We start from the raw sequence: 19,032 nt of genomic DNA on the forward strand, positions 1-19,032 counted from the left end.
GTGTGTGTGTGTGTGTGTGTGTGTGTGTGTGTGTGTGTGTGTGTGTGTGTGTGTGTGTGTGTGTGTGTGTGTGTGTGTGTGTGTGTGTTAGAGAGTGAACACCGGGAGAGTGCATGACCAGCAAAGCAGGAAAACTGTATGCAGATTTTCCATGGCAGGCGTTGTCTCCAAACTGTTCATTTTGGACAGGGAATTTTCACTGACACGGGATGTGACAATGATATTAATTTCAGATTTTGTACTGAGCTGAACACACACACACACACACACACACACACACACACACACACACACACACGCGCGCGCGCGCACACACACACACGCACACGCACGCGTGTTTGTGTGAGTTTGTCTTCTACCACGGATTTTGACCAATCACGTGCGACTTTAACCGAAGGGGTTGTGGAATCGGTCTTTTATACAGCTCCCTATTGAGAGCCTGTTGCAGTCGTTCCCTTCAAAGAGACGGCTTTAAGAGCGGTTCGTTCGAGAACGACACATCACTCGTGAGCATGACAATTAGCATTTAACAGTAGAGGCACTCGTGTTCGTGGAAGTATGCTCGCTTGCTATTTACAGCCAGACTGGAAAGCCGATTTGGACAAATACGGTGACTAATTTACCTCTAACGTACGAATCGTCTCCAACGATAAAGCGGATTGGAAAATGAATGAATGAATAAAAGTGTTGGAAGAATTTTATTCTCAATTTAAGCACCGCCTGTCAGGGAAATAGGGTTATTCAAATCGAGCCTCCACAGACTGCCGTTGCCTTTAGTTTGTTTGAAAAATCGCGAGATCGGATGTTTCCTGCGCTACTTCCTGAAAACAACAAACATTGTCGTTTGGCAAGTGATGTGTTTCTCTCCTTCATTACCTCGTCGTTAGAATGTTGCATTACCACGAGCAGCCTTTGAGTAAAAAAATGCATTCAAGTAATAAATATATTTTCTCGGTGTAAACGTTTGAGTTGCGGTAGTCCATCTTTGGATCAAAACATTCACACACTAAACACGGTCTATCAGCGTTACTCTGAGATGTTGGAATGGGTTACATGCCTCGGTGGTCCAAATGGATAACAAAGAGCGCGACGAGGTGGATAAAATGAAGACGAAGTTCTTGTCCATGTGGCACAATGTGAAATACAGTAAGTGAGCTTGAGGTCAAAGCACACGCACGCACACATAACAGAACTCACAGTTTCGGCTTATTCAAAATGAAAAAAAAAATGCATTATAATGTACTAAATCCGATTTCCACTTTCACGGCATGTTTTTTTTTATGGCTGATTAAATCTTGGCTGTCACTCCACAATATATTTTTTACGTGTTGTTCAAATGTGTTTTTTAACTGGAAGTAGAGACAAAGAAACTCGTGTTCTTCGGCTAGAACAATGTGTGTTGAACAGAAATGTTGGCTCGACTTATGTCTACTGTTAACAATGTGAAAACCTTTTCATTCCAACTGTAAAAAAAAAACTACATTGTGACACAATGTCGATTTTTTTGTAGGTTGGGCTCTGAAGTCAAAGACATCATTCAGCCGAAATTCCCCTGTGCTTCTTCTGGGAAAGTGTTATCATTTTAAGGCTCAAGGTATGTTACACAGCTTCTGAATATGTATTTCTTCTCTAATTTGCCATTCTTGATTTGTAGGATTGGCACCCAATGATTCTGGGTTATTTCAACACGTGGATGAGTGTTGCCAAAACCAAATTTAGAATGTGATCATCACTTTGCTGCTGTGAAATGTAAATTTCTCCACTGCGAGACTAATAAAGGCATATCTAATCCAATCATTTGGCAATGCACATTGCAGCAACTCAGAATGTCCCCAGAATGTTGCCATTGCTCATTGCAGAAATGTCGAATGTGTGTAGGATCAATGATTGCAGGTAAAGTGTGTAGAACCTTCAGATCAGGAAGGGTTATCTTAAATGATGTAGAGGGCCAGGATTCATAATCAGTGAGGTTCTCTTCAGTAAGATAAAGGATTGCAGCAATTGTTTGTGTCTTTGCACTTAATAATACTGTATAGATTATAATACACATGAATTGATTCTAGAGTTATGGGATAATCCGGGCGACCCGGTAGTCAAATGGTTAGCACGCCGGCTTCACAGTGCAGAGGTCGCCGGTTCCCATCTCTCTCCGGCCTTCGTGTGTGGAGTTTGCATGTTCTCCCCGGGCCCGCGTAGGTTGTCTCCGGGTCCTCCGGTTTCCTCCCACATTCCAAAAACCACCATGTCAGGCAGATTGAACACTCCAAATTGTCCCGGGGTGTGAGTGTGAGAGTGACTGTTGTATGTCTTTGTGTGCCCTGCGATTGGCTGGCAACCAATTAAGGGTGCCCCCCGCCTAGTGCCCGAAGATGGTTGGTGTAGGCTCCAGCAACCCCCACGCCCCTAATGAGGAATATGCGGTATGGAAAATTGGATTGGATTTGGGCTATTAGTCTCACAGTGGAGACATTTCCATTTCACAGCAGCAAAGTTATGAAAGGAATGAAAGTAGAAAAACAAAATACATGAGCTGCTGAAAAGGCAGCCACTCTTGCCGTGCGAAAATGGATGGATGGGATAGTTTCCCATTGGGTGACGATGTGGGTGTGAATGGTTGTTCATATTTGTATGGGCCCTGTGACTGGCTGTAGGGTGTAGTCCATTCGTGTCAAATCAAGGGGCAGGGGTCAGACCTGGCCCTCCAGTCAATTTTATTTGGCCCTTGAAAGCAAATCAAGCATCTCAGGTTCAATGTTTCTTGCTAAAGTCTCAACCAAAAATGTAAATTGTGTTATCTCATTCACTAGAACAGTCATTATTCTTGACTTTCGATTGTAAAAGTAGTTATTGATTGATTTGATGTGCACTGTGCATTTAATATGTGGAAGGGGTTCAACATGAGGGCGGCCCGGTAGTCGAGTGGTGAGCACACCGTCTTCACAGTGCAGAGGTCGCCGGTTCGCGTCCCGGTCCGGCCTCCCTGTGTGGAGTTTGCATGTTCTCCCCGGACCCGCGTGAGTTTCCTCCCACACTCCAAAAACATGGCAGGCAGATTGACCACTCCAAATTGTCCCTAGGTGTGAGTGACTGTTGTATGTCTTTGTGTGCCCTGCGATTGGCTGGCAACCAATTCAGGGTGTCCCCCGCCTCGTGCCCGAAGACAGCTGAGATAGGCTCCAGCAACCCCCGCGACCCTAATGAGGAATAAGCGGTACGGAAAATGAGATGAGATGAGATGAGGTTCAACATGTACAGTATATAATATAATACATAATAATGGCCCTCAGAGGAAACTGTACACTGTAAAAACGAGTTTGACACCCCTTGTGTAATCTGCCCTTTGTCTCAATCCAGTTAGAATAGGCTCTAGCACCCCTTGTCACTCTGTTCAGGATAAGCGATGCAGGGGGCACGATGGATTACTGGTTAGCATGCCTGCCTCATAGTACAGAGGGCCCAGTTTCAATTACATGGCCTTCTTGTGTGGAGTTAGTATGTTTCATACCCGTGCCCGTGTGGCTTTTCTCCAGGTACTGTAGTTTCCACCTACACTTTAAACATATGCATCGTACATTGATTGAACAGTCCAATTTGTCCCAATGTGTGATTGTGAGCCTGGATGGTTGTTTGTCTCAGTGTGCCCTGCGATTGGCTGACAATCATTTCAGGGTGTAGCTCAGCTCGTGCCCAAAGATAACTGGGATAGACTCCATGCCTGTGACCCTGGTGAGGATAAGCTGATTGGAAGATGAATGAATGAATGAATGGTTCTCAAATTAAATTCACCAGATAAATCTATGTAATAGAGGGTGTGGGGTGTGGTTACCAGACTTAATCCTGTTTTCCCCAGATGATGACAATTTTTCGGAAGCCTGCTTGGAAGCATCAGACAAGGACTCCGCCATGGGAAATATAGACGAATTCCGGAGGGATTTTGGATCTCGTATATGGCTAACATATAGAGAAGAGCTTTCCCCTCTGCCTGGCTCTGTTCTAACATCCGACTGTGGCTGGGGCTGCATGCTGCGGGCTGGACAGATGATGTTGGCTCAAGCACTTGTTCTGCACTTCTTGGGCAGAGGTGAGTGGTTTTGGTTTTATCATACATCACTGCCACTCCTGACATTTTCCTTGCTGGGAGGTGGAATTAGTAGTAAATCACTTTATTTAAAGCTTCTGAAAGATACCAGGGTTTACAAAATTATAAAACAGTAGAGTACAACTTCATTCAGCGATGAATAGTAAAAAGATGTAATTTACTCAGGTGAATTTATTTTCGTAACATTTTCTATTTATTGAATTTGTCAGAGTAGTTTTAAAATGTCATAATTTTTTGAGTTTTTGATTAACAAGAAATGCTAATTCAACATCCTTACACTGATATAGCATTACATATGACACACAATTTACATTTTTTATTTACCGTAATTGCTAATGTGCTCTGTTTGGGTTCATCGGGGAGATTTGTGACACTTGACTCTTGTTTCCCCAATCTAGCTATTAAATACAAGTGGCTTTTGATTCCATTTAATGAATGAAAAAGCCAGGCAGACACTTGATCTCACTTGGTCTCTTTTCAAATTGTCTCATTACCCGAAACATAGCAGAAAATTCAAACTACCTTACCTGTGACTCAAGTGAAGATAAAAAGCAGACAACGCAACGCAAACATTGCAATGTCCACCATGACGACAAACGACATCTTTTTGTCATGAGTCGTGCTTCGGACTATACCGGACTTCGGACTATACCGTGACTGAAAAGTGTACTTAAAGATTTGAAAGCCGCTGAGAAACAGGAGGTCACGTGGCTTGTAGCGGTTTTGCTTGTACTTTATTGAATAAAACAAACATTTATTTTGAAAAAAATCGTATTTTTTTGTTTTTTTTTTCTTGAAGAAGTTGTTGGCCACCCGGGCCGAGACGTTCTGAAAGTTGTACGCCCAACGTAAAAGTTGTACGCCCCAGACCTCCGGGCAAACGTTATTTCAAACACTGCATGGAGTCAGGTATTTCAGTTATTTAATATTTGTATGCATATATATATATATATATATATATATATATATATATATATATATATATATATATATATATATATATATATATATATATATATATATATAGTAAAGTCTCGTTATATCGATATTCAAGGGAGTCCGAAAAAATATCGATATACCCGGGACTATCGATATATCCGACCCTGTTTGCATGTAATTTTCTCCGTGCGTGCATAGAAATAGTATCGATATAACCGGGACTATCGATATATCTGATATCGATATAACGAGACTTTACTGTATATATATATATATATATATATATATATATATATATATATATATATATATATATATATATATATATATATATATATATATATATATATTGGATTGGATTGGATTGGATTTGCCTTTATTAGTCCCACAGTGGAGAAATTTACATTTCACAGCAGCAAAGTGATGAAAAGAATGAAAGTAGAAAAACAAAAAAGATATATATATATATATATATATATATATATATATATATATATATATATATATATATATATATATATATATATATATATATATATATATATATATATATATATGGCCCTATGAATGTCATAGGGCCACTGACATTATTTGAATTAAAGACAGTAAACTACTCTACTGGTGTTAATGTGAGTGTCATTGGTTATTTGTCTTCCTGTGTCAATTCTGTTTTTGAATATTTGTAATGACCCTGACCCGCGATGTTCAGGGCAGCGACTTTGTCTGTCATTCAAAGTCAATTAGACTCCAGATGTCTTGCTATCCTGAATTGGATGAACAGCATTTTTAATGGATGGATTGCCGGGTCCTCCGATTCCAAAAACATGAGGGACAGGCATATTGAACACTCCAAATTTTCCCTAAGTGTGAGTGTGAGAGTGACTGCAATTTGTCTCTGTGTACCCTGCGATTGGCTGGCAACCAATTCAGGTTATCCCCTGCCTTGTGCCCGAAGACGGCTGGGATAGGCTCAAGCACCCCTGCGACCCTAAGCGGTCTGGAAAATGGGTGGATTCCAAATGCATTTCCTGTGTGGAGCTTGCATGTTCGTGTTGTGTATTGTTCTTTTTTTTTCTGCCGGGCACTCGGGTTCCTTTCCACATTCGAAAAACATGTGGTGGGTTGACAGAATGCTCTAAATTGTCCCAAAGGTGTGAATGTAAGCACAAATAGTTGTTTTTCTATGTGTGCTCTGCGATTAACTAGACACCAATTCATGGTGTACCCTCAAAGACAAGCTGGAATAGGCTACGGCATGCCAGCAACCGCCATTCGGATAATCGGATCAAATAATTGACGGACAGACTGACAGATTTGAGCGACTATTTTTATTTTGGTTTCCCCACTTTGAATCAGAAAGCTTTCCACACAGCTTTTGACTGAATTCTTTATTGCTTTGTCTGATCTCACAGTGTCCTCGACTTTATGAGTCCTCATAACGAAATGGCTTGCCATTTTAATGCGGTCATTTGCAAAACAATATTTAAAACGGGCTCATCTGTCGATTGTAAAATCTACCGTCGATGAAATATTTTTCAGTAAAATGACAAATGGCCATTTAAGGATATTTATTGATCAATTTCACTTTGATTCTCTTTGGATCAAGGTCATATTGTTAATGCTTCAAATTTGACTCTTCTCTTTTATAACCCAGGACAATTCAATTTTCTCTATTTTCATCTCCCATCCTGTTTGGAAGAAGAAGATGCAATTAAAGTGAAACAGTGTAATTCAAATCTATAATATAATATAGCTTTTTTGATTTTCGAGAATGCTCAAGATTCAAAGTTCTGAAAGACTATATTTTTTAATGGTGAAGTATAAAACTAGAAATTTAAGAATCAGGAAGCACTCTGAGGTGTCTGGTCAAATTATTACCTCTCAATTACTTCCCATAATTAATACATTTATAGCAAACTAAAGGAAGGAAGACCTTGACTGATGTGAGTTAGTTACTTATATTTCACCATAGAACCAAAGCATACTAATTCCAAAACCCCATAAATCAACAAAATAATAATGTCAATATGAAGCAACGTTTGTGAGGCAAAAAAAAAGAATAACATTTGCTTTTATAAGATAATCGAACAAAAAAAACCTCTGCATGATATAGATTTAATTTAATGATTTCTTTGTAGACTGGACATGGTCAGAGGCACTTCAACTCCAGTGTTTAGACGCTGAGACATGGACCACCGCTGCAGCCAAGTGCCTGGTGGAATCCCTGGAGACCTCTCTGCAGGGCACTCTCAACAGGCCGTCCAAGCCTGAATCATCAGCCAGAGGTCAGGCACAGGCTCCAGGACCAGCGGAGGAGGCAGATGCCCATTTAAAAGAAATGTACCACCGGACACTGATTTCATGGTTTGGAGACCACCCTTCTGCCCAGCTGGGTCTGCACAGACTAGTGCATTTAGGTCTGACATTGGGGAAACGGGCGGGGGACTGGTATGGACCCGCTGCTGTCGCACACATTCTCAGGTAAGTAGATGCAGAGTAAAAAAGGGGGTGGGTAGGTCATTGTTGAATGTGCACATCTTTACAAAATGGCTGCAAAATAAATGGATGTGATAGTTTTACCTATTGTTTAAAAAGGCTAAGTTCAAAATGCTTTACTGTTCAATAGACATATTTAATACTCAATAAATAGCAACACCCATACTCATCCCGAAGACCAACTGCTAAGATAACAGCTAACTGTTACATTTTGCATGTGAACTTTGAGCATTGCTCAGTCCCTCCAACTCTTTCTGTATCTCTCCTTTTAGGAAAGCTATGGATGAAGTGAAGGACCCTGCTTTAACGAGTATAACTGCTTATGTCTCTCAGGACTGTACAGGTATTTCAAAAGGCTTTGCTTTTGATAAAATACCATGGGCGCTTTGCCAAACTTTTGTGCTACTTTTCACTCTGTATGCACTTGCTGTTAGAGATTGTAAAGCCACTGCATTTGGTTAGTTTTATTGTACAGTAACAATCTCCCCCTAAAATATAAAACTCTTGAAAGTCTCTTTTAAACCAAAACGGAATAGACAGCAAACACTTCATTCAGTTTATCTCAATATTCTGTGTAAACATCTCCTTTCTTCTTTTCCTTTCGGCTTTTCCCTTCAATGGTCGCCACAGCGAATCAGTGTCCTCCATCTAACCCGGTTTTGTGCATCATCTTTTCTCACACCAGCTACCTTCATGTCCACTTTGACAACATCCATATACCTCTTCCTTGGTTTTCCTCTCAGTCTCCTGCCTGGCAGTTCAAGGCTCAGCATCCTTCTCCCGATATATGTCCAAACCATCTCAGTCTGGCCTCTCTGACTTCCAAAGCCTCTAATACAGACATGGGCAAACTACGGCCCGTTAGGCTTTTTAATCAGGCCCACCGAATTTGCCCAAATTATAATACAAACAGTTTCTAAAACTCATGACAAAAAGTTAGCGAACAACAGGGCAGATAACTGAAAAGTCGCCTGCCCCATTTTTCACAACCTGAAGCACAATGAGACAACTAATCACATTAAAAAACATTGTCACAAAGTATAAAGTTTTTTTTTAAATCAAGAATGCACCTACTACAAATGCTACCGTGCTTAATTTACGGTAAATGTACAAGGCTGTAGATTTTGCTGCAGTTGTCGATTGTCATTGCGGTGCACAAAGCAACGTTTGCATTACTTTCTACGAGCCACTAAGCCCCTTTTATAAGTCTCACGTACACTTTACAGTCACGGTTTAATGTAAATTTACGTTTTGTAGCGTCACATATCTTGTTAGCTTCTTTTGAATCTTTCTTCTGGGCAGAGGTTCTGTGCAACTATTTTGGAAAATGATATGCAATTGCACGACTTTATAACGCTTGATAAAGTCCGGAAGAAAGAAGAAGGCTTCTGATTGGCTGCCGTGCCGAGTATGCAAATTTCACTTGTAGGTAGCCTACGTCCGTGTGCTCCGCGACGGTACACGTGTATTGTTTGCGCGCGAGGGCGTCTGTGAGGAGTTTGTTGAGCGCGCGGTCAGGACAAACCTTCCATGATTTGGCGGAATTTAACACAAGTAGGTATCATTGAGCTTGAATATTTCGTTGTGTAATAATATGTTTTGAATGTTGAAAGTGATTCCATTTTTCAATAAATGTTGATTTCTTTAACTTTGCCCCTTCGATGGAAACAGACGCAATCTTGGTAAATCACAGTGCACGTTATTTTAATCTATTTCCATTTCCTCCTCCAAGTATCTGCGAAATACTATGTAAACGCCATATTCCTTGAGACAAATGTATTAACTAATCAGGGATATTTTTCACATTTGAAAGACAGTTAATAAATTGGGTTGTAGTGTTCTTACTGTGCTATGAGGTTTATACACACTACATTTAAAGGACAACCGGCACCATGTTTTGTTTTTGTTTCCCACTGACATCAGAAAAACGTTTTATAGCATCTAAAATACCCAAATCAGGCAGGCTGATATTTTTAGTTAAATGAAAAACACCAATAAAAATGACTTCAAAATGAATCCGGAAATGGTCAGTTTCAGAAGGTCCCACCCCCCTCTTCGTGACGTCACGCCAAGACGTCTTGCCTTTGATCGAGAATCAAAACAATGGCTTCAAGTTCGGAGAAGATGTTTTCTTGTTACTCATCCAGTTATGAATATGATTCAAATAGTTCTGAAGAGGAAAGCATAAATGTTTGCAATTGATTCAAGGAGTCCTCCCATATCAATTCGAGCCGCCAATGACAGTAATGTAGCACCCAGAAAATGCAGAAGATGGTGCCCAAGCTCCGTTAGAAATGGGCTGATTTGTCAGCTGGGAATTTGTGTCAGCGAATATCAAATAGTTGTCTTGGTGCAACACACAACGATTCACCATCGCGTTATTTATGCGTTTTCCTTTTAATTTCGCCATCGACACGGATCAACACAAAGTTTTCAGACCAAACAAAGTACCCAAAATGCATGGTGTGTCGCTTTCTCGGTCAGGGGCCGTCCAAATGTGACGTCAAAGGGGATCGTCATCAACTCGAAAACAAGACTTCATGAATATTCAGCGCAAGTCTAAAAACGTAAACTATAGCTATATGCTGTGGAATCTTTGTAAAATACGCTCAGTCGAAGTCATTTGAAGTGATTTTATAAATTATGGACATAACTTGTTCAGAGTATTTCCGGCCCAAACACTCCCTCCAAATGCTCCTGGCCCGGGCCCCTCTGTCAAATTTTAGAACCCAATGCGGCCCGCGAGTCAAAAAGTTTGCCCACCCCTGCTCTAATATGAGTTGCCCCTCTAATATACTCATTCCTGATCCTATCCAACCTGGTCACTCCCAAAGAAAACCTCAACATATTCATCTCTGCTACCTCCAGCTCTGCTTCCTGTCTTTTCTTCAGTGGCACTGTCTCCGGTCCAAACATCATGGCTGGTCTCACCACCGTTTTATACAATTTTCCTTTCATCTTAGCTGAAACCCTTCTATCACACATCACACCTGACATTTTTCTCCAGCCGCTTCAGCCTGCTTGGACACGCTTCTTCACCTTTTTTCCACACTCTCCATTGCTTTGGACAGTTGACCCCAAGTACTTAAAATTCTCCACCTTCTTCATATCTTCTCCTTGTAGCGTCACTCTTGTTTGTACTTGGATCCCTGTCATTCACACACATATATTCCATCTTGCTGCGATTGATCTTCATTCCTCTCCTTCCCAGCGCATACCTCTAGTTTCTCCCCCACCTGTTCCCTGCTCTCACTATTGATCACAATGTCATCTGCAAACATCATGGTCCAAGGAGATTCTTGTCTAACATCGTCAACAAGACTTTCAATATGACGTACAGTCCAATTCTTTATCAATGCTAATTTCACTCATTAAACTTTCTTAGTACTCATTATGAAACACATTTGATACAATTCTGGTGCTGTATCTCAAATTTGGCAGGCAGAAGTGTAAACATAATGACCACGTTGTAGCCAATCCCTGTATGTTTTGTGATTAAGTATGTAACTTTTAGGACATCAACATTTAGTAAATAGAAGAGAAAACAACAGAAAAACTATTGTTATGTTTGTCAACTTCAGTTTACAGCGCTGATGTGATTGACAGCCACAGGGCAAGCAAAGCTAGGCCGCCATTAGCTGGTACATCAGATGACCTGTCCCCTCCAAAAAACAACCCATCGGTGTCTGCGCTCACCCTGCCAGACAGTAATGCTGTTATCATTCTCATTCCTGTGCGACTGGGAGGAGAAAAGACCAACCCTGAGTACTTTAACTTTGCAAAGGTGATGTATACCGGCATATGTATTTTCATACTATAGCTTAGGGTTTTCAGCTCACTATTGGCTATGATATAAAGCAAGGGTGTCATCCATTTTTTGCCTTGGTTTCCTCTCGGGGGCCATTATGAATTTGGAGAAGCCATTAGAATGTTTCATCTCCTCCATATATTCCATATAGAGCGCATTACAAATGAACGATTAACTGGTTTTTAAATTTTTAGCCAAAAATAATAACTGTTATTGTGGTTTACATTTGACAATTTGAAATGTTAGTTCAGACTTTAGCAAGCATCATGAAATGTCACAAGTTTGATTTGCTTTCGCGGTCCGAATACAATGATTTGGCAGGCCAAATTTGGCCCCCGTTCCCTGACTTTGATATCTGTGATATAAAGAGTGAAACCGATGGTTCCAAACAGCTACATGCCGGAGTAAAGTTCAACTGTAAAAGAAGACCTGAAATAAAATGTATCGCACTTGCATTTAAAATTATGTGTGCTGAATAAAAGCAATTACAACACCGGTTTTCAGTTTGTTTGTTTGTTTTTTTCCGTAGAGAATACTAAGTCTGGAGTACTGCATCGGCATCATTGGAGGGAAGCCCAAACAGGCCTGCTACTTTGTAGGGTTTCAAGGTGAGTATTTGCGCAATGTAAAAGAAAGCGAGGTTGGTATGAATAACAAGTTCTTTAGCATGGTGCACCTTTTCTTGTACGAGAAGTTAAAGTGAGTTAATATATTCCTGTTTGCACATGGAAAACACAAGAGGAAGCAAATGAAGCCACAGTTCCTTTATTCTCTCTGACCCATCAAAGGCTCAGCCATTTATCACAAGTAAACCTCCCAAGTTGTGTGAAGTCATTGATTTCCATAAGAGGCATGCATTACATTTCTTCCAGGCTCCAAAGCGAGCCACTCTTCATCACCTTCAGGCGCTGGGAGGAACCTTCAGTTGTACATCTTGGCAGTCAATATTTACGCATTTACATTTTATCAACGTGATATATGGTGTGGAATGATGTCTAAATGACAAGCAATACATTCTTTCTGCCAGGATGTAGCTCATCTCTGCATTCATCAAATGTAAATGATCAAATATAATTGCGTATTTGTAAAAGTAATCCTCGCGCCCAGCAAAGACCCAGGTGTGCACAAAATTACCTTTTGTTGGGGGTATTAAGAATGTGCCTGTAGAACTCCATCATATTATGCAGAAGTGAAGCCGCCTTTGGCGATATTAAAAAGCAGTAACTTTGTGGGAGGCGTATTTGAGGCAACAGTACGGCGTGCAGGTGACTTTGAGCAACCCTCCATTGAAATTGGGGGGGAGGCTCATTTTTGTAATGATCCCATGTTTTTAAATAACTTGTCTCATGTTTTGTCCTTGCAGATGACAGCTTGATTTACATGGACCCTCATTACTGTCAGTCTTTTGTGGATGTCAGCACTAGCGAATTCCCTCTCCAGGTAATGGGGAAAAGTCACAAAGGAACTATCCAAAAGCCGAGAAATGTGAATGTAATCATTTCTGTTAGTATCGAATGCTATTCATCTTAAAGCACCCCATCCATCAATATTATGTCAAGCAATATTTTAATATTCCACTCACTCGCCACTAAAGAGCAAAAAGTAAATTTACAAGAGACGTCCCTTGCCAAACAGAGCTTTGTTTCGACCGGTTTGATACACTATTGAGGTATGTGAAAGAATCACAGCGAAATTAGCATATTACATTTAAATCTAATCGAGATTTTCAATCTGAGATGAAAAATTTCTCCTGTAAAACTGACCCTGCGACGGGATGCATGCATACAAGATGAGCACGCATCTTCATATACTGTACAAACTGTTTTTTATACTTTGTTTTATACTATACATACATATAAAATATAACAGTATTTTTTTGTGGTGGAGTGGGGAGAGTGTGAATAGGTTTCCATTGTGAAAGGAGACAACAAAGACTTCTTCACACATTTAATTGCTCTTTCATTTTGAAAATGATTTGAAGTACGTACTCTATTCTTTTGTGTAGTCCTATCATTGTCCCTCACCAAAGAAGATGCCTTTCACTAAGATGGATCCAAGCTGTACCATAGGATTCTACTCCAGAAGTGTCCAAGACTATGAGAAAATCAGCCAAGAGCTATCTCAGGTAAAAATTCATTCAACAATTTCAGAAACCTTTATTTTAGCCATTCTCATAGTCAGCCACAACTTGTCCACTAGATGTCAGCATTCAGCCATTTATCCCACCTTCTGCACTCCTGTTAATCAATAAATTAGCTTCAAATCATTCGCCATATTAATTAAAATTCTATTTACTCTTTATCCATAATTAGTTACCAAAAAAGAGAAACAAAAACAACATAGGTGGGCAGAAACGTGAGCAGTATTTTGCAATGCGAATGCCTGTAAAACACAAGTCTGTTGTGGTTTCAGGTGCTACAGCCATCAGCAAGCGACAAATACCCAGCGTTCACTATTGTGCAAGGCCATGGCAGAGATTATGACCTGTCAGCCACCGCGACCCGGGAAAAGAGAGAATGGCCCTTCATCCGTGACCCGAGAAGGACAATCACCACCGCTGGGGGCTTTGTACTACTTTGACCAGAAAAGTTTTTTTCTGACATGAATGTGACATTGAAATTTTTAAAAATATAGCCTCGCTGGAAACAATGTTTTCACTAATTGGTGAACAGGTGAATTGCAGGTGTTAACCAGCTAATATATATATTTTTTTTGTCGTAGGACATTTGTAGCACTCTGCTGAATTAACCTATTTTTATACTAAATAGAAGAAGTAATTAAAGTGTGCAATTATTACTTAGTTTTATTTGACCCAGCAGACATTTCAGTGTTCCAATCATGTTACTAGTTCAGTATGTCCACAGTGCCACCCACGTGGAAAATATTGCAATTGAAATTCCGCTTGCATTTTGCATGATTTGTGTTAGACTTGAATGGATATGGTAAAATAAAAGGCTTTATTATGTCCATGAATGTTTACACGCCAATCCAACAATATTTCATCAAATAAGATGCATGTTTTAGCGTTTGTAAAAATAATCATTTAGTGTCACACCGGAGCCTTTGATTATTTTGCACCTGCACGTTCTATATTTGTATTAAATTTAGAATGAAACTGGAAATATTAAATCAATAAACACAGTCAAAGTGACCAATGTTTAGGTTTGTCAGGGGCGGTACACCTCATTAATCATATCATAAAAATATAAAAAATGTGCGGAGATTGGGGAGGTCGGGGTAGCGTAATCTGAACTTTAAGGTAATTTTGTAGTGTGGCTGAAGTGAAGCACCAATGATGCCACACATATCAAAAGATAATAAGCACCACCGCGAGAGTGGCTGCCTTTCCAGCAGCTCCTGTATTTTGTTTTTCTTCTTTTGACTTTTCTTTTGTTTTTCTTCTTCATAACTTCTTTCTTTCCTTTCCTCTTTGTTTCATAACTTTGCTGCTGTCATACTTCCGGGCAGAGTGAACACTGGCGCAAATGGCTGCTGCTGCTCACCCGCACACACACAAAAAAAGTTATTATCCCATGACTGTAAAGTGTCCTTGAGAGTTTTGAAAGGTGCTTAGAAATTAAATTTATTATTATTATTATTATTATTATTACTTTTCTGTTTGGTTTTGTTTTGTTTTCTTGTGTTATACATGTTGAATCGTTTTGATGTAGAATTTCTTTTGGAGTATTAATAATACTGGTGTTTCATGTCACCAAATGCTTGTAAAAAGATCTTACAAAAGGTGCCCACATATTTAATACATCTTCCATCCATCCATTTTCCATACTGCGTAGTCCTCATTTGGGTCGCGGAGGGTGCTGGAGCCTATCTCAGCTGTCTTTGGGACACCCTGAATTGGTTGCCAGCCAATCGCAGGGCACACAAAGACGTACAACAGTCACTCTCACACCTAGGGACAATTTGTAGTGGTCAATCTGCCTGCCATGCGTGTGGGAGGAAACCGGAGAACCCGGAGAAAACCCACGCGGGCCCGGGGAGAACGTGCAAACTCCACACAGGGAGGCCGGACCGGGACGCGAACCGGCAACCTCTGCACTGTGAAGCCGGTGTGCTAACCACTGAACTACCGGGCCGGCTTAATAAATCTTAAATATCATAAGTAATTCTGTTTTATAACTTTCCGCAATACAGCTTTTTACTATTTTCAGAAAATTTCCCAGAAAAAATTACAAACTATAATGTTTGTAAAATTGGACAATACTTGCCGGAAGGTCAAATGTTTTCAACAGCAGTAAATCAGTCTGCTGGAGAGATGTGAAAACCAAGAAACTGCTTGAGTAAATATTGTTTACTTCCAAGCCAAGCTGCAGCGATTTGCTAAAATGCATTCAATCACTTTCACAGCGAATCAAATTCAGGAGATTAAAACTAATCGTATGTCCGAACTATCTCTCCAGGCCATTAACCAGGCACTGGAAAATATGTGAACCAGTGACACGGCAACTGTGTTCTGTTACCATCTGAGGAAAAGAAAATATCCTTGTGTTCTGTTACCATGGCAAATCTGTCTGGTGCCCTCTCAGATTGAGCTATGTCAGACTTTTTTTGCTGTACAATACACATTCTTGTATTATGATGAGGCTTCCTTCTCCGAGGCGGGAAATGCCCCCTTCTACGGCAACGCCGGGCCAAGGGTGAGGGTGGATGAACAGTAGAATCTCTCATCTGTTCTCTTCCTTACCACAGAGAAGCAATGGCAAAGCACATAATGGCATCATTTAGATCACCAGTCTGATCTGCGTGTTGCTCCTAGGTTGTTTTTAGCCGACGACCGGACAGCTCTGTGGACTGAGCCAGATCATCATGTATGGAGGAGCAAAAGACCAGCAACATTCTTGAGCTTTTACACACAAAGAGCACGGTTTGAATGTAGCGTGGTCTCAGGAGAGAATCGGACATCATGGCATTTTTGACAGAAACATGAAAGAGCACTTGTGCTGTGGGGCACAGACCACTGAGGGTTGACTGTGTTCTCCATGTATTTACAGGACATGTATGAATATTTGATTAATGACACACACGCCCAGGGGAAATGGAATATGGCTTTACAAAGCATCCCATCCCTCTCATGCACACACACACACACACACACACACACATATGCAGACAGATCATGCTATTCAAAGCAGCTGCCTCACGTCATTGACATTTGAGATTCCTGAAAATCTAATCTGCAGCCAAGGAAATTTCTCCCAAAAACCGAGTCTGTGATGATAATTTATGTGTTTTACAGACAAATTGGTCGTCTGTGTTGAAAGGATGATGCAACTAATAAAGTGTTTGTTCTTTGGCAACAAGTCTGTATAAAATTGAGTGAGGTCTTCCAATTATTTTACATCGATTTTTAAAAAATATTCTTAATTTATATTAAAATAAAGTATATACGTATTAACAGTGTTTGAAATAACATCTGCCCGGAGGCCTGGGGCGTACAACATTTAGGTTGGGCGTACAACTTTCAAAACGTCTCGGCCTGGGTGACCGATAACTTCTTCAAGAAAAAAAAAAAGATTATTATCAAACCAAACGTTTGTTTTATTCAATAAAGCAACCGCTACAAGCAAACTGCTACAAGCCACGTGGACTCCTCTTTCTAAGCTTTGAAAACTTTCAAGTACACTTTTCAGTCACAAACGTTCGTTAGGTAATTTGCATACTAGGCACGGCAGCCAATCAGAAACCTGTTTCGTGCTTCGGACTACACCATGACTGAAAAGTGTACTTGAGAGTTTTGAAAGACGCTTAGAAAGAGGAGGACACGTGGCTTTGAGCAGACAACGCAACACAAACATTGCATTGTGCACCTTGACGACAAATGACAACTGGAGTAAAATTTTCAGTAAGGGATATTTCCCTAAATTAAGCAAGGGAGCATTTGTGGTAGGTACTTCCTTAATTTAAAAAATCCTTTATACTGTTTTTTTTGTGTGTGATTACTCGTCTTATTGTGTTTCACGTTGTGAGGCCGGTTGCAGGCAACTTTTCAGAGTTGTCTGCCCGGGTGTCTGCTAATATTTTGCCATCCATTTCAGACACTAGTATTAATTGTCAAAAGCACTTCTCATGCTCAGAGGTGTGAGTAAACTGGAGCCTATTATAGCTCACTGGGTGAGAGGCAGGGTGCACAGTGAACAGGTCGCCCGGCCAATTAATTGCAAGGCAGTTACAGACAAACGACCATTAATGCTAACATTCATTCCTCTTGACATTTTCAAACATTGAATGAAGCTAACATGCAGGAAAATCCTCACACATACTGGGAGAACATACACAGAAAAGGTTTTGTTTGTTTTTAATTTACTCAATGTTGTCTTGTTTGCACTTAAAATAATCTGATGAAATCGATGAGAAGGTTTCTTCAGCCGTCATCTGTACAAAAGTGAAAGTTTCGGACGTTTCGCCTCCTATCCAAGAGGCTTCGTCAGCGAACTAAAGTCTGACTGGTCGTATCGGCCCTATTTATATATCCCTAATGTCCAGGCATGGCGGCGCCGGACACAGCTATGTGCAGAGGACCCCTCCCTGTTGCCCCACTGATTGTTCCTACATTCCTGACTAACGACTGGCCTATTTCCCCCACTCCCACCGGTATCACCTCATCAGCATAACGAATGTTGCCTAACCTGTTTTGCCTAAGCAGGCTATTGTATGAACGATCCAAATTGAACCCTCACATCCTTCCCGGGGACAAAACCTAGATACTGGTTTAGATATGTGGACGATACTTTTGTGATAATTAAAAAACAAGAAATTCAATCCTTCACAGATCACCTCAACTCTGTAGACATCAACATTAAATTTACTCGTGAGGACATTAAAGAGAACCAACTCGCCTTCTTGGATTGTAAAGTAATTATAAAAGAGGACAGAGCGCTAAAAACAGAAGTCTTTAGGAAGGCTACGCACACTGACCAATACTTACTTTTTGACTCTAACCACCCTTTACAACACAAACTAGGAGTTATCAGAACCCCCCAGCATAGGGCTAAACTAATACCAACTAGCATTGAAGGTAGAGAAAAGGAGTCTAAACATATCAGGAGCGCACTCACTAACTGTGGGTACCCTCAGTGGTCATTTAACAAATGTCAGAAAGAAAGAATAGGGAATGAAACCAATAATTCTCAAGATACAAAAAGGAGAGGAGTAGCAGTACCTTACATTGCAGGAGTTTCTGAAAAATTACAAACAGTCCTTTGGCAACATAAAATTCCAACTTATTTCAAACCGATAAACACGTTAAGGCAAAAATTAGTGCATCCAAAAGATAGGCTACCAAATGAAAAGCAAAGTAATGTAGTTTATTCCATACATTGTAAGAATGAAAATTGTAAAGAGCCGTACATTGGGGAGACTCAACAAATTCTCAAAAAAGACTTTATCAACATCGCAGGGATAATACAAGTGGGCCTCAATCGGCAGTACATTTGCACCTAAAAGCTAGCAACCACTCATTTGACGACAATGAGTTTAAAATCTTAGCGAAAGAACATAGATGGTTTGAAAGGGGGGTAAAAGAAGTGATTCTTATAAAACAACAAAATCCTTCTTTAAACCGGTCTGGTGGGGTGAGGTTCAATTTGGATCGTTCATACAATAGCCTGCTTAGGCAAAACAGGTTAGGCAACATTCGTTATGCTGATGAGGTGATACCGGTGGGAGTGGGGGA

The 19,032-nt window shown here is 40.4% G+C and overlaps 1 protein-coding gene across 1 annotated transcript; it reads left to right on the forward strand.

Moving 5' to 3' along the window:
• Positions 1-655: 655 nt before the first annotated feature.
• atg4c (autophagy related 4C, cysteine peptidase) lies at positions 656-16,583 on the forward strand. Its single transcript, XM_089001593.1, has 10 exons — positions 656-1,146; positions 1,511-1,594; positions 3,851-4,081; positions 7,177-7,519; positions 7,807-7,877; positions 11,116-11,318; positions 11,872-11,950; positions 12,706-12,782; positions 13,348-13,467; positions 13,755-16,583. The coding sequence occupies exons 1-10, from the start codon at positions 1,071-1,073 to the stop codon at positions 13,920-13,922; spliced, it is 1,452 nt and encodes a 483-aa protein (XP_088857719.1). The 5' UTR covers positions 656-1,070; the 3' UTR covers positions 13,923-16,583.
• The last annotated feature ends 2,449 nt before the right edge of the window (positions 16,584-19,032 follow it).

The sequence above is a fragment of the Hippocampus bargibanti genome, linkage group LG07, assembly GCF_051943395.1.
Source record: "Hippocampus bargibanti isolate YZ-2025 linkage group LG07, ASM5194339v1, whole genome shotgun sequence".
Taxonomy (NCBI): domain Eukaryota; kingdom Metazoa; phylum Chordata; class Actinopteri; order Syngnathiformes; family Syngnathidae; genus Hippocampus; species Hippocampus bargibanti.

Excerpts from the sequence above, each read along its gene's own strand:
- atg4c (XM_089001593.1), top strand. The coding sequence starts at position 1,071 with ATGGATAACAAAGAGCGCGACGAGGTGGATAAAATGAAGACGAAGTTC. Across the intron at positions 1,147-1,510 it reads GTGGCACAATGTGAAATACA|GTTGGGCTCTGAAGTCAAAG; the intron begins GTAAGTGAGCTT and ends ATTTTTTTGTAG. Across the intron at positions 1,595-3,850 it reads TTATCATTTTAAGGCTCAAG|ATGATGACAATTTTTCGGAA; the intron begins GTATGTTACACA and ends TGTTTTCCCCAG.